The sequence below is a fragment of the Furipterus horrens genome, unplaced genomic scaffold, assembly GCF_987537825.1.
Source record: "Furipterus horrens unplaced genomic scaffold, mFurHor1.1.pri manual_scaffold_3, whole genome shotgun sequence".
NCBI classification, from domain to species: domain Eukaryota; kingdom Metazoa; phylum Chordata; class Mammalia; order Chiroptera; family Furipteridae; genus Furipterus; species Furipterus horrens.
Window position 1 is genome coordinate 51236665 of NW_028327173.1, and position 12152 is coordinate 51248816.

The following is a 12152-nucleotide window of genomic DNA, read 5'->3' on the forward strand; positions in this document are numbered from 1 at the left end:
AAAGTCTTCTGGAATTTTGCAGTGACTGGAGATTGAGATTAAAACCTTGAATAGCACATAAAGCAGTCTGTGTGTCCCCTTTACCATTACGACTTCATCTTCCAAACGACTCTACATCCCCTCACCCACGTTTGCCTGGTAGCCTCCTTTAGGAACCCGCGCTGAATACAGTTCTCTAAAACATGCCTTGTTGTTCTGCACATTTCCAGGCTTTGCATGCATTCTGCTCCTGTGGGCCAGAATGTCTTTACCCACTTTATTAAATCCTAAAATCTGTTGAGAGTCCACTCAAATAACCAACACCTTGCAAAAACCAGAATTACTTTCTCCCTCCACTGTTTCACCCTAGTACTTTGTATATGCTTCAGCAGGCTACAGAATATTCATTGCTCTCCTTCCCTAAACTACAACGAATTCCTCAATGCCAAAGCTAATGGCACATCCCTACTATGTTTCAAAGGCATCTGGTCGATATTTAAGACAAACTCTGCTCTAATGAAGCTTACTGCCTAATGGGAGTGATGGGTAGAGTTCTGACATACCGCATGCAGAGAAGGATCCCTTGTACTGGAAATGAGATCTGAACAATTATAAGAAGTTGGGACAGAAGGCGAAGGATGTGTGAATATGACAAACTAAAAGCCTATCTACGCTGACATGTAGAAAGAACAAGAGAAGGAAGATGAAAACATAACATTATCATTCTGAATCTTGTAAACCAAGTTAGAGATTTTGATCTTCATTCTAAGTATAGAAATTTTTAAAGGATTTTAAATAAAAGAGTAATATGACCAGAAAAAGAAACTAAAGAATATATATAATAAAATATTAACAGTGGTTATCTCTTGGTAAAATTATTTCCTTTTTTGCTCTATAATTTCCTAATTTTCTATAATTAACATCATTACTTTTTTATAAGAAAAAATATTATAAAGTTTTGGACAACTCAGAGTTATGGTAAACAAAAATCCTAATAATTTACAGAAAAACTTTAATTCCTGGTAAGTAGTCTCAAATTTTGTTTGCTGTTTTTATTTATTTCTTCATTAATTCATTGAACAAATATATGTGCCAGGTAATGTCTGGGAACCAGAGATAAAAGGATGAATAAGATAACCTGTATAGGACTTGAGTCTTCACAAAGCTTCCGTCAGCAGGATACAGAGCAGGGAACAGGCATTGCTGAACAAGTAATTAGAAGTATGCTGAGTACTGCAAAGGAAAAGGGTGGCCTATCTCAAAATGGATAAAAAGGGGAAGTTAATCTACTCCAGGAGTTGAGGAAAGACATCTCCCAAGAAGAAATAAAAGTTGAAACCCAAATGAAAATGACTACCAGTTCTGGACAATACTGCAAACCAATATGCACTGCTGTCTCCCTCCAAGCTGATCTTTGATGTGCTATGAAAATGAGAGAGAGGCTGATATAATTCCTTAAACTACCATAACACACATATCATAACATAAATCTGTACAAACTAGGCAACTCCTGGAAAGACAGTTAGGTTTCAGTGTGTATAAGAAACTAGCAATCCAGATCAGAGGAAAGCTGAAGAGAGGAATAAGTTAGAAAATGACTTGTATATTGTATCCCCCTCTCCCTGATAATGGCCTAAACTGACCAGTGTTAACCCAGTAACCATTATAAGACAGAAAGCAACATAATCTTGAAACTTTATTAATTTTAAAGAAAACAATTCTAAATAGTCTCTGACAAGAAATTTAGCATTTGCTTGCTGTTCTGTAGTACAAAAATATTAGTAGAAATCAGACCCAAAAGACAAACAGGTCACAGAGTTTTCACTAATAATTTATATTCTATGCCCAGAAAATTTTAATGTGACATAAGCTAAATAACCAAAAACTTAATCACAGTAATTAAAACATTTCAAAGTATAGACATGTTTAACACCATTATAAATACAATTATATGGATATACAATTATATAAATGATTGACAATGGGATACTACTCAGAATGTGTTATCTAAGATATCATTCTATAGGAATCACTTTAAAAACATGCCTTATTATTATACTATGTGCCTCAATTTTTACATTAAAATTTATTACTAAATATCCAGTCACTGATTTTCCTAGAAAATTCTGTTTACTGGCCTTCCCATAGATTATGAATTACTAAAGAGTAAAAGACATGTCTTCACTCTCTACATCTTATTATACACACATGCTTATAGTAAGGACTTGGCAGATATTCACTAATGCTGAATAGCAGAATTCTTGAAAGTCATGGAAGTCTCAACTTGGGTCAGAAATCCAAGAAGTCCTCTGGCTTCCTCTCCGCTCTGCTAATTGTTTAGAAATATTAGAGCAAGTTCCTTCAGACCAATTGCTGCAACTCTGAATTCACTCTCAGCTCCTCAGAGCTGTATATTTTTATCTTTTCCCTGAAACAATTCGAGAGTTAGTATAGTTTCTTGCTCTTATAAGGGTCTCTTGATGCTTGTCCAGGAGGACAACTCTCAATGAATAACTATATATATACTCATATAGTTGTTAAAATATCACAATTTTATCTCACATTAAATCTTAAACCCAAATCTAACTTCACCATTAAAAGTTGCCCAAGGTGTTCAGAAATTCCACAAAGATGTAATATGTGGATTACATGTAAAGATGAAACATAAGAAAAAGCTTATAAGAGCACAAAACTCAATATCAAAAATGAAACTAAATCCCCGTAATATCCTAGGAGTGTTTAATGTTATGCATTTCTTTATTAAAACTGCCAAAAATTTTTATAGTTCCTGCTACAAAGCTAGACTGAAGTGATCATTTTCAGCCTCAAAGGATAAAAGATAATATTACCAGAAAGATAATATTCTCATTCATCCAGATTTAAATTTTATAGTTTTCAACTATTGAGAAGTGTTTAACAAAATAGGACCCATATATGAAGCTAGAAAAAACAAAAACAAAAACAGTTATAAGAGGAGGGAGAGTGGAATAACTGGACACTCCATATATTGTGAAAAATGTATGTGACATATTTTTAGAAATTCTCTAAAGACTAAAACGGAGACAGACTTGTTCCTCACTTTCAGCAATTAAAGCAGATAGATAACTATTACTAAAACACTGATTATTTTCAGTTCCAATTACTCTTCTAAAAACTTAAACAATTGCCAGAAAGTTCAGTCAGGTCTCAATGTGTTTAAAAAGTTCTTCATTCTAAATGAATTTTAAAAATATCAAAGAATACCAGTAGAGCAGAATGCTGTAAAAAAAGAAAAATAAACGTATTTTTAGCTTTAATACCTCAATTCTTCTTGTGTATTACCCAGTGATCAAGCTCCTAATAATTCATCTTTGTTTATAAATAACTACAAACCGTTCATATTGAAAGTTACATTAAATGAAGAATATTTCAAATGCATCACTCCGTATTTTCAGACTAGACAGCGATAGGAATTTATATTGCTTACTCATCTGTCTGTCTCCATAGCTGATGGCTTCCGCCAGCGGGCTCCATCCCTGAGCGTTTTTCACCTTTACTGGAGCATTGTGAGCCAGAAGTAAATGGGCACATTCTGAAACACAGGGTGGTAATAATATCAAACATCATGCATGTTTCAGCATCTCAATATAAAAGTTATATAAAAATTCAAGAAACCAAATTAAATAAATGATCTATAAAATAAATACTGTATTATGGAGAATTAAATAATGTTTTAAATTCCTATGTATCTAAACCAGGTTATTTCAGATCCTGTGATTCAGTAATATCCATTCTAAAAATAAACTGGATCTCTGCAAAGAAAGGATTATGTCCCTAATAATTGTTCTCAAGAGTCTTTTGAGAATGTTTTCTACTCTAAAAGATAACCCAAGAACCTCAAGAGTAATTGACATAAACAAAAATAATTTGTCTGTAATATCAAAGGAAAAGCTCGTTTATTTCAGAAAAATGTGTTTTCAAAAAGAATATTTCTACAAACCTTTATTTTTTAATTTTTACATTTCTTTTAGTTAAAAAAGGACAATAATTTGTTTATGATCACAAGGACAAATCTGGATAGTTTTTCTAGTATTCAAAAGAAGTCTAAGGTATAAACCCTTCTATAGGTTAAAAAAACTGTAGAAATTAGAAGTGTGAAGGGTACTAACAGGTTGAAACGTTCAAAACTGAGAATAAGGGAAATTTAGGATGGCTATTAAATCTAAATTTCCTAAATGAATGACTCATTCATTCAATCAGCCATTCAGCAAATATTTACCAAATGCCTATTAAATGCTATTTCTAAGTAACAGGTCCTGGATATAAGCAATGAGAAAATAAGATCTTGCTATCAAAGAGTGTACACACTATATTAGAAGCCAATAAGTAAACTAGTAAGTTAAGAAAAAAATCAGATAAGTTCTCTGAAGAAAATAAAGATGTGATGACACTGTAATGCAGGTGAGCTGAGACAGAGGAAGCAGAGCACTAAAAGACTAAAAAGAATCCCTATAATGGCAGGAAATTTTATTAGTATAAAGTAAAATATATACAGAAATTTCACAGAGATGTTTGGAAAGTCTGCTAGTATTATATAAAATATATGTACAAAAATGTTTATTTTGACATTGTTTATTATGACAAATATACTGAAAACTAAGTGATGCATCTACATTACTAGAGTAATATGCAGCCATTTTTTAAGATTAGAGTTATATCAAAAGGACAAAGGAGCCAGCTTAGATGGTTAGCCATTTAGGAAAGTGAGAATCAAAAAGAATGGATATGCATAACACACTAAACAAAAAATAAATGATATGCCCAAATGACATCAAAATACAAAAGAGAAGACAAAAAATAAATAAAAAGATAACTACCATAAGACTCAGCAATTCCACTTCGGGTATTTATCTTAAGAAATCCAAAACACTAATTCAAAAAGATATATACTCCCCTATGTTCATTGCAGTGTTACTTATAATAGCTAAGATACGAAACCACACTATGTGCCCACTGATAGATGAAGTGATAAAGATGTGATACATATATACAATGGAATGTTAATAAGCCACAAAAAAAGAATGAAATTTTACCATTCGAAAGAATATGTATGGACCCTAGAGGGTTTTATACAAGGTGGATTAAATCAGACAAAGCAAAACGAATAACATATGACTGTGCTTAAAAACACAAAATAAATGAACAACAACGACAAAAGAAACAGAAACAAACTCATAGATATAAGGAACAAACTGATGATCGCCAAGTGAGAGGGGGGTTGGAGAAATGAGAAAAAGGAATTAAGAAGGAAAAATTACCAGTTATAAAAATAGTCATGGGGATATAAAGGACAACACAGGGAATATAGACAATAATATGATAATAACTACATATGGTGCCAGGTGGATACGAGACCTATTGGGGTGAGCACTTTGTAAAGTATATCAATGTCTAATTACATGCTGTCCACCTGAAACTAATATAACACTGCATGTCAACTATAATTTTAAAATACATTTTTAAAAATTAGAAAGCTACAAACAAAAAATAAAATTTTAAAATCATCATATTATAACCCCAATGTAATAACTGATTTAGGAAAATGTCCTCAATCAATGCTAAAGCCACTAGGTAAAAAGCTATGTGCTGGAAAACTAGATAGTCACTTTATACCAAAATATCATCCCAAGATTATTTACAAATTATAAACAGAAAAAATGTTTTTTCAAAGTGGAGCTATCTGGAGATCATCTCTTAAACAAGTGAACAAATTTAGTGGCATTAATAGTGAGATACTGGACATTATGTGTTTCCTAATGTGATGCAATATAATAAAATACATAACATTGCTTATGCAGTATTATTTCCAAAAATATTTAACCTGAATCTAATTAAGCCTCTATCACTAATTTTCATTTTACAGAAAAGATACAAAATTTTAAAAAAGTTAAATAATATCATGGGAAAATAATCAGGTAAATCCGAGATGAGGGACTCTTCAAATAAGTATAAAAGAGGAAGAAAAAAGCTGAGCAAAGTTTTCTAGATTAAAATAGAGACATATCAAACAAATGCAATGAGTAAATCTTAATTATGTCTTGGTTCAATACAAAACACCTATACAAGACATTTTTTGAAACTGAAAAAAATCAAATCTGAATTAGATTTCAGCTATTATACCAATATTATTAATTTTCTTAGGTGTGATAATTATATCACGGTTATGAAGAAGAATGTCCCTAAAGGATGCATAATGAAGTATTTGGTAGTAAAATGTCATTATGTCTACATCTACTTTTCAAATGGTACAGCAACAATAATATATATATAACATGCTAAGATAAATAAAAAGATAATGTAAATATGATAAAATGTTAACTATTATTGAACCTAGATGGAGAGTATTTCAATATTCATTGTGATAATCTTTAAGTTTTTCCATATATTTGAAATTTTTCATAATCAAGTGTTAAAATAATAAAAGAATATAAAAAACTTTTAAAGGAATGAATTTAGCCTATCCCAAATAGACTTAAAGGAATGTCCACATTATACTGCTAAGTGATAATGGAGAAGAGTATTATAATGCCATTTTTAACAGGAATAACTAAAAAACTACATAGATGAGTGTGTGTTTAGATACATAAACACATATTTGTATATAACAGTTTATAAAAATGAAGAAAAGTATAGAATAATCCAGCAGGTTAACATGGGTTACCATGTTATTGGGAGAAGGGGGTTAATAAGGACAGAAAATGATAGGCCAGATAAAAATAATTTTCATAAGCAAATAAATAAATAAGATGGGCCTTCCCCTCAAGAAACCTGCCATAGGGTTTTATACAAACATGTGTGTATGTGTGCACATGTAAAGAAGTTAGGGAAGCATAAACATGAATAGGTATCTACAGACTTGTAAAAGTATTTTATGATAAACATTTGAGTGAAAAGAAAAACATGGCAAAGTACTGTATGTAGTAATTTAACTTCAGTTAAAAACAAACTAAGCCTCTAGTATATGTTATATGAAGGAAGGTGTGCAAGAATACTCATTAAGCTATTAATGTTAATTACATCAGTAAAAACAAGGAGATGTGATGCTTTCATACAAGGGGTGGACAAAAGGAGGTTTACAGTCATCTGTATGGAAAAAGACATGCAGGTTATGATTATTACAATAACTTTATTAACTCTGTGTTAGGCACACTCACAACTGTAAACCTACTTTTGCCCACCTGTGTACATCTTTGTTCTGTGTTATTTCAATTATTTCAACAAGCATTTATTAATAACTTAAAAATCATTAAAGAAAATTTTTAATTTAAAAATATTAATAAGCAAGATGTACAACAGTATCTAAAGCTGTATCTCGACTGTGTAAATTAAGGTATAGAGTTAATCTGATTTATTTATACATATGTTTTCCGATACATCACAGACCCTGCTGAACTGGTGCCCTTCACTCACCAGTTACAACTCAACTGACACAGAAATGAGCAACTAAGGAGAGGTCAGATAATCACAGATATGCCAATGACCTATTACATAGTTTCATACATTTAAAAAAAAAAACTGGATCAAATGCCTTCTCTCTGTGATTTCAAAATTGATCAAAAAAGCAAGGTAGTTAACAACCAGGCATTAAGGCTTAAAGAATGCATAAATGTTACACAAAGAAGTTAAAACTGGAGTAGGGTGGACAAAATGAAATCATGAGGAACAGACATCACATATGAATAAGTAAAACTATAAAAGTGATAAAATATAAGGAGAGTGTATGGGATCAATAGGATAGCTGGAAACAAAAAAGAACATCCATAGAAACCCTTATGAGAGTTTAAATAATCCCAGACTTATCTGAGGAAAAGAAAATTTTAATTGCACATTCAAAAATGATTGAGAATGAATTAAAAGTTCAGCAACTGGTCTGAAGAACATATCTGTGATATCTAACCAAAAGTATAAGAATTAAAGATTAGTTTTCTATTTCAACTCCTAAAGATTCCTTCAATCTTCCTTAAGTACAATTCATTTTAACTAAAATCCACAGTTCAAAAACTTCCCTGCCAGCATGGCCAACATGATCAATGAACCCAGAAGTTCAGAAAAATCAGACTTTGAAGGTGAAAAAGTAAGGTTATTCAGTAGGATGGGTGAAAGAAGTAAATAAAACTATAAAAGTCCTATGACAATCCTCTCTTTAACTCAATCAATAAATATTATTCGAATCCCCTAGGAATTTATACTATGCTTACAAAGAAATATAAAAAACAGAAAGTGTCCCCTCAACAATGAAATTACAAAAGGTATACTATATCTCTAAATGAGAAAATAAAAAACGGCAGGCCAAACAATTAATGGTATGATGCAAAATTAATTTACAGAATTAAGGTAGATGTTTTACCTTCTATTACACATTTCCATTTCACACTTGTGCAACCAAACACCAAAAAATATTAAAAGGCCATAAAAAAAAAAGCAAAAACAAAAAATGTATACAAGTGGAAAAATATAAATGGACAAAATGTAAATGGGTCAGTACATTAATTGCTGAACCTACTCTATTATGAAAAGGACTTGGAAAGAGCAAATATCAACATTATTTGCAGGTCACGAATCATCTGTTTCCCAAAATATGTTCCACAGAATTCTAGTATCTCAAGATACATGTGAAAAAAAGAAAACATCATACAACTGTAAGGAACAATGACTCTATCCAAGAGCTGTCCCAACAACTCAGAGAGTCACTGCATATTAGCATGTCAAAGTTATAAGAAGGTTCACAATAAAAAAAAAAAAAGCTGCTTAATACTTACTAACTCACTATTTTTCCGAATTGATAAGATCTAGAGACACTATTTTACTGGAAATACCGTCGTCGTCGTCGTCGGCAGCCGTCCGTCTCGAGAGACGATGGTGTAGCTTCTCAAGAGTCTATCTGCACCGCCGAGAATGGCTGTGCAGTCCGACTCATGAAACCAATGTTCTGTGAAACACACTTTGCACAGGCTGATACAAACCTGTGATGAAGCATAACAACACCTCCACCTAACGTCAGAACACTTAGATGCGGGACGGAAGATATGCCTCATTTCACATTGAAATCCTGGTAAATCCATACTTACTATTAAAGTGCAAATTTTAAGATAGTAATCAGACTTGGTGTCTAATTAACTATGTCTGCATGAAAATTGGAGGAAAGCATGTTAGCTAACTTTGATATACATTATATTGGTTTTTGTTTTAATGGTTCTCAGTGAAAAGAGAACAAGACAGTTCAGCATGATAGGTACCCAAGCTCTAGGGCCAGATACTCCGAGTTCAAGTCAAAATTCTGTTACTTTACTCTGGAAAAGGTGCTTCACTTCTCAGAGCTAAGTGTTTTTCCTTTGTAAAATGGGGATAATGGTGGTGATGTTAAATGACTATATAAGTATAAAGCACTAAAAAAATCGATCTAGTATATTGTACATGATGGCTACATTTCAGTTATTTTCTAAAGTTCTGTTCAATGTCCTTTGGAAAAAAACAAGTTTTTATTGCTCATATTTAGCCAGCTATATCTGATATATGTTCACCAGTGTAGCTCTACTAGAGATGACCATCATGGCCTGCCCTACTCACACTCCTCCTAAACTAAACATTCTTCCTCTCTACTTCTGATTCCCTCTCCTACCTCCAAGTCTCACCCCAGGCCAGCCTAGCTAGAACTAATGTCACAGAAGTGTCGTCGTCGTCGGCAGCCGTCCGTCTCGAGAGACGATGGTGTAGCTTCTTAAGAGTCTATCTGCACCGCCGAGAATGGCTGTGCAGTCCGACTCGGGAGTGACACGGTATCTGTCTCCTCCCGTGTTGAATCGACATCTTGCGATGATGCTGGAGTGTCCTCTCCAGTGAAGCTGAAGCTACAGAGCCTGGGCAGGGTGATATGGAGGGGCTGCTGTTGCCCATGCAGCAGACCCCCCCTCTCTTCGCAGCTGAAGGGTCCAAGGGAAAGACGGAGTCAATACAGCTTGGCTTCAGGTGCGCCGCAGGAGTTGCCGGTGTTGACTACAACGTCAAACCGCCTTAGGGACTCTGGCTCCGGATTTTCTGTCGGGGTTTACTCCCTTAGCCTTTCCCCTGAAGAGGTATGCCGCAAGGCAGCGGAGGTTTTTTGGAGTCAGAGTTTTCCTTCTCTGATGTGCCCTGACTGGAAGATCGAACCAGCGACACTTAGCTCGCAGGCCGATGCTCAATCCACTGAGCCAAACCAGCCAGGGCGTGTCACAGAAGTATATACCCAAAATAATCCATGAGCTTGCCAGTCATTCACCACTGAGGCTTGGATTGAGATGAACTAAACCAATTAAACATTTTGCTCAGAAATTCAGGAACTTAAGAAATTAAAATAGTTGTTGGTAAACACTGAAACCAGAAAGTCATGGAAATTTAGGATTCTAGAACAGTTATTTAGGGTCATGTTCAATATCTGTAAACACTGAAAAATAAATCAAGAAAAGGGAGAATATTACATATATATATACAAAAAATACCATATACACCAAAAGAGATAGACAATAGATAGATAGATAAAGGGATCGAGAGGGCGGGAGGGAGGGAGGGAGAGAGGAAGGAAGGAAGGAAGGAAGGAAGGAAGGAAGGAAGGAAAACTAGTTGATCCCTCAAACTGTCTTGGTTATGCTTTTCCCGAGATGTAGCTAGTCTCCATTTCTTGAGTTTCTAAAATATGTAGCCTCTTCATGAACCTCTTTACTTATAAATTACTCAAATTAATCTGTTCCTTGCAGGAAGGAAAAAAAAAAACCCACATAACTACATAAAAAATAAAAATTTGAGTCAACAATTTATACAGAATTAAAATAAAAATTAAATTATCCTGCAAATCATATGCTTCACTTAAACATAGGAACTTAAAAACCAAACTAGCAGAATTGTTTTTTTCAACAAAGCAAGTTCTGGTAACACCCCTGGAATCAGCATATATTATGAGATGAAATGTTTATACTAACAACTACATTATACTATATAACAATAACAGATCTTCATAATAATACATCTAGATCATCATGAAAAAAGTCCTAAATATTAATAAGCCTGTTTAAAAAATCAAGAGTATATGTTTTGTTTTGTTTTTAAAATTAGCAAACACATCTAAAAGGTTGCCAATCAGCTGCCTAGAATCCTCTCTTTTCAGGATTACTGGGAATCCAGATAACTAAGATTTTATGGCACCTTGGAATAGCTTGATAAAGTAAACCTTTTAAATCACCTGTCTATGAGCTACTTTTTTTAAATTAAAGAACAAACAGGTATTAAATTTTTACAATCATTACCATACAAAAACAATCCATGTTAAAGAATCTTTAAAAACTCTTTGAATATTAAAAGTATTACAATAATTAATAAACCTTAATACATCAAATAAATATCCTGAGATTATAAATACTAGCTTGATAAAATAACCAAGAAAAAAAGTTTCAAAAGGCATAAAGGTTAGTACAAGATTTCCACTAACTGAAAAAATTGCTGTAGAAAATGAGAAAACATTTGTTATTTTTAATATACTGAATCCAAAGTCAGTTAGCAAATAATCAGGTTAATTTTTTAAAACTCAAAGTACAGAGTTCACATAAAAATTTTAAAAGTGATTATTCATAAGTGAAGTTAAACATAAAAAAAAATTTACTAACCTTTATTTCCTAACATCACAGCAAGATGTAAAGGAGTGTTTCCTAAAATAAAATTTAAAAAAAATTAAATTAGTATAAAAACATAGAAATGTATTTAAAAGTGGATTCAGCTCCTTCAGAAATTTCACTGACATATTTTAACCAAAGTAGTGTGATTGCAAAACGATCCTGCTTCTATGGCAAATTCAAGTCAAAGAATGTCATAGTTTCTAAGCATAATGCATCCAACTCCTCTTCCCTCTGCCAACCCAGCCCCACCCACCCCACAAAAGAGACCCATTTTTCGTTTGGGGTTTCTTCTCTAGATTTCAAGGTTCTTTTGCTGCTAATTTCTCTATCATATCATTCTTTGTTCATTCAGCAAACAATTTAAATACCTACTATATAAACTCATTTTTGCCCTGGCCAATGTCCTTGGATGAGGATTTTAAAAAATTAAACTCATTCTTGGGGATAAGTCCAGTAAGACCCAATCCCATCCTCAAGTTGTCAAAAGTC

The 12152-nt window shown here is 33.0% G+C and overlaps 1 protein-coding gene across 2 annotated transcripts in view; it reads right to left on the bottom strand.

Moving 5' to 3' along the window:
- The window catches only part of ANKRD13C (ankyrin repeat domain 13C), a 93137-nt gene that overhangs the window by 55178 nt on the left and 25807 nt on the right, over positions 1–12152 (bottom strand). For both annotated transcript variants that reach the window (XM_090269610.1, XM_090269609.1), the window contains 2 exons: positions 11655–11696; positions 3446–3550 (listed from right to left, as the gene is read on the bottom strand). In XM_090269610.1, coding sequence (XP_090125736.1) covers positions 3446–3550; positions 11655–11696 — 147 coding nt within the window. The remainder of the gene's footprint in view (positions 1–3445; positions 3551–11654; positions 11697–12152) is intronic.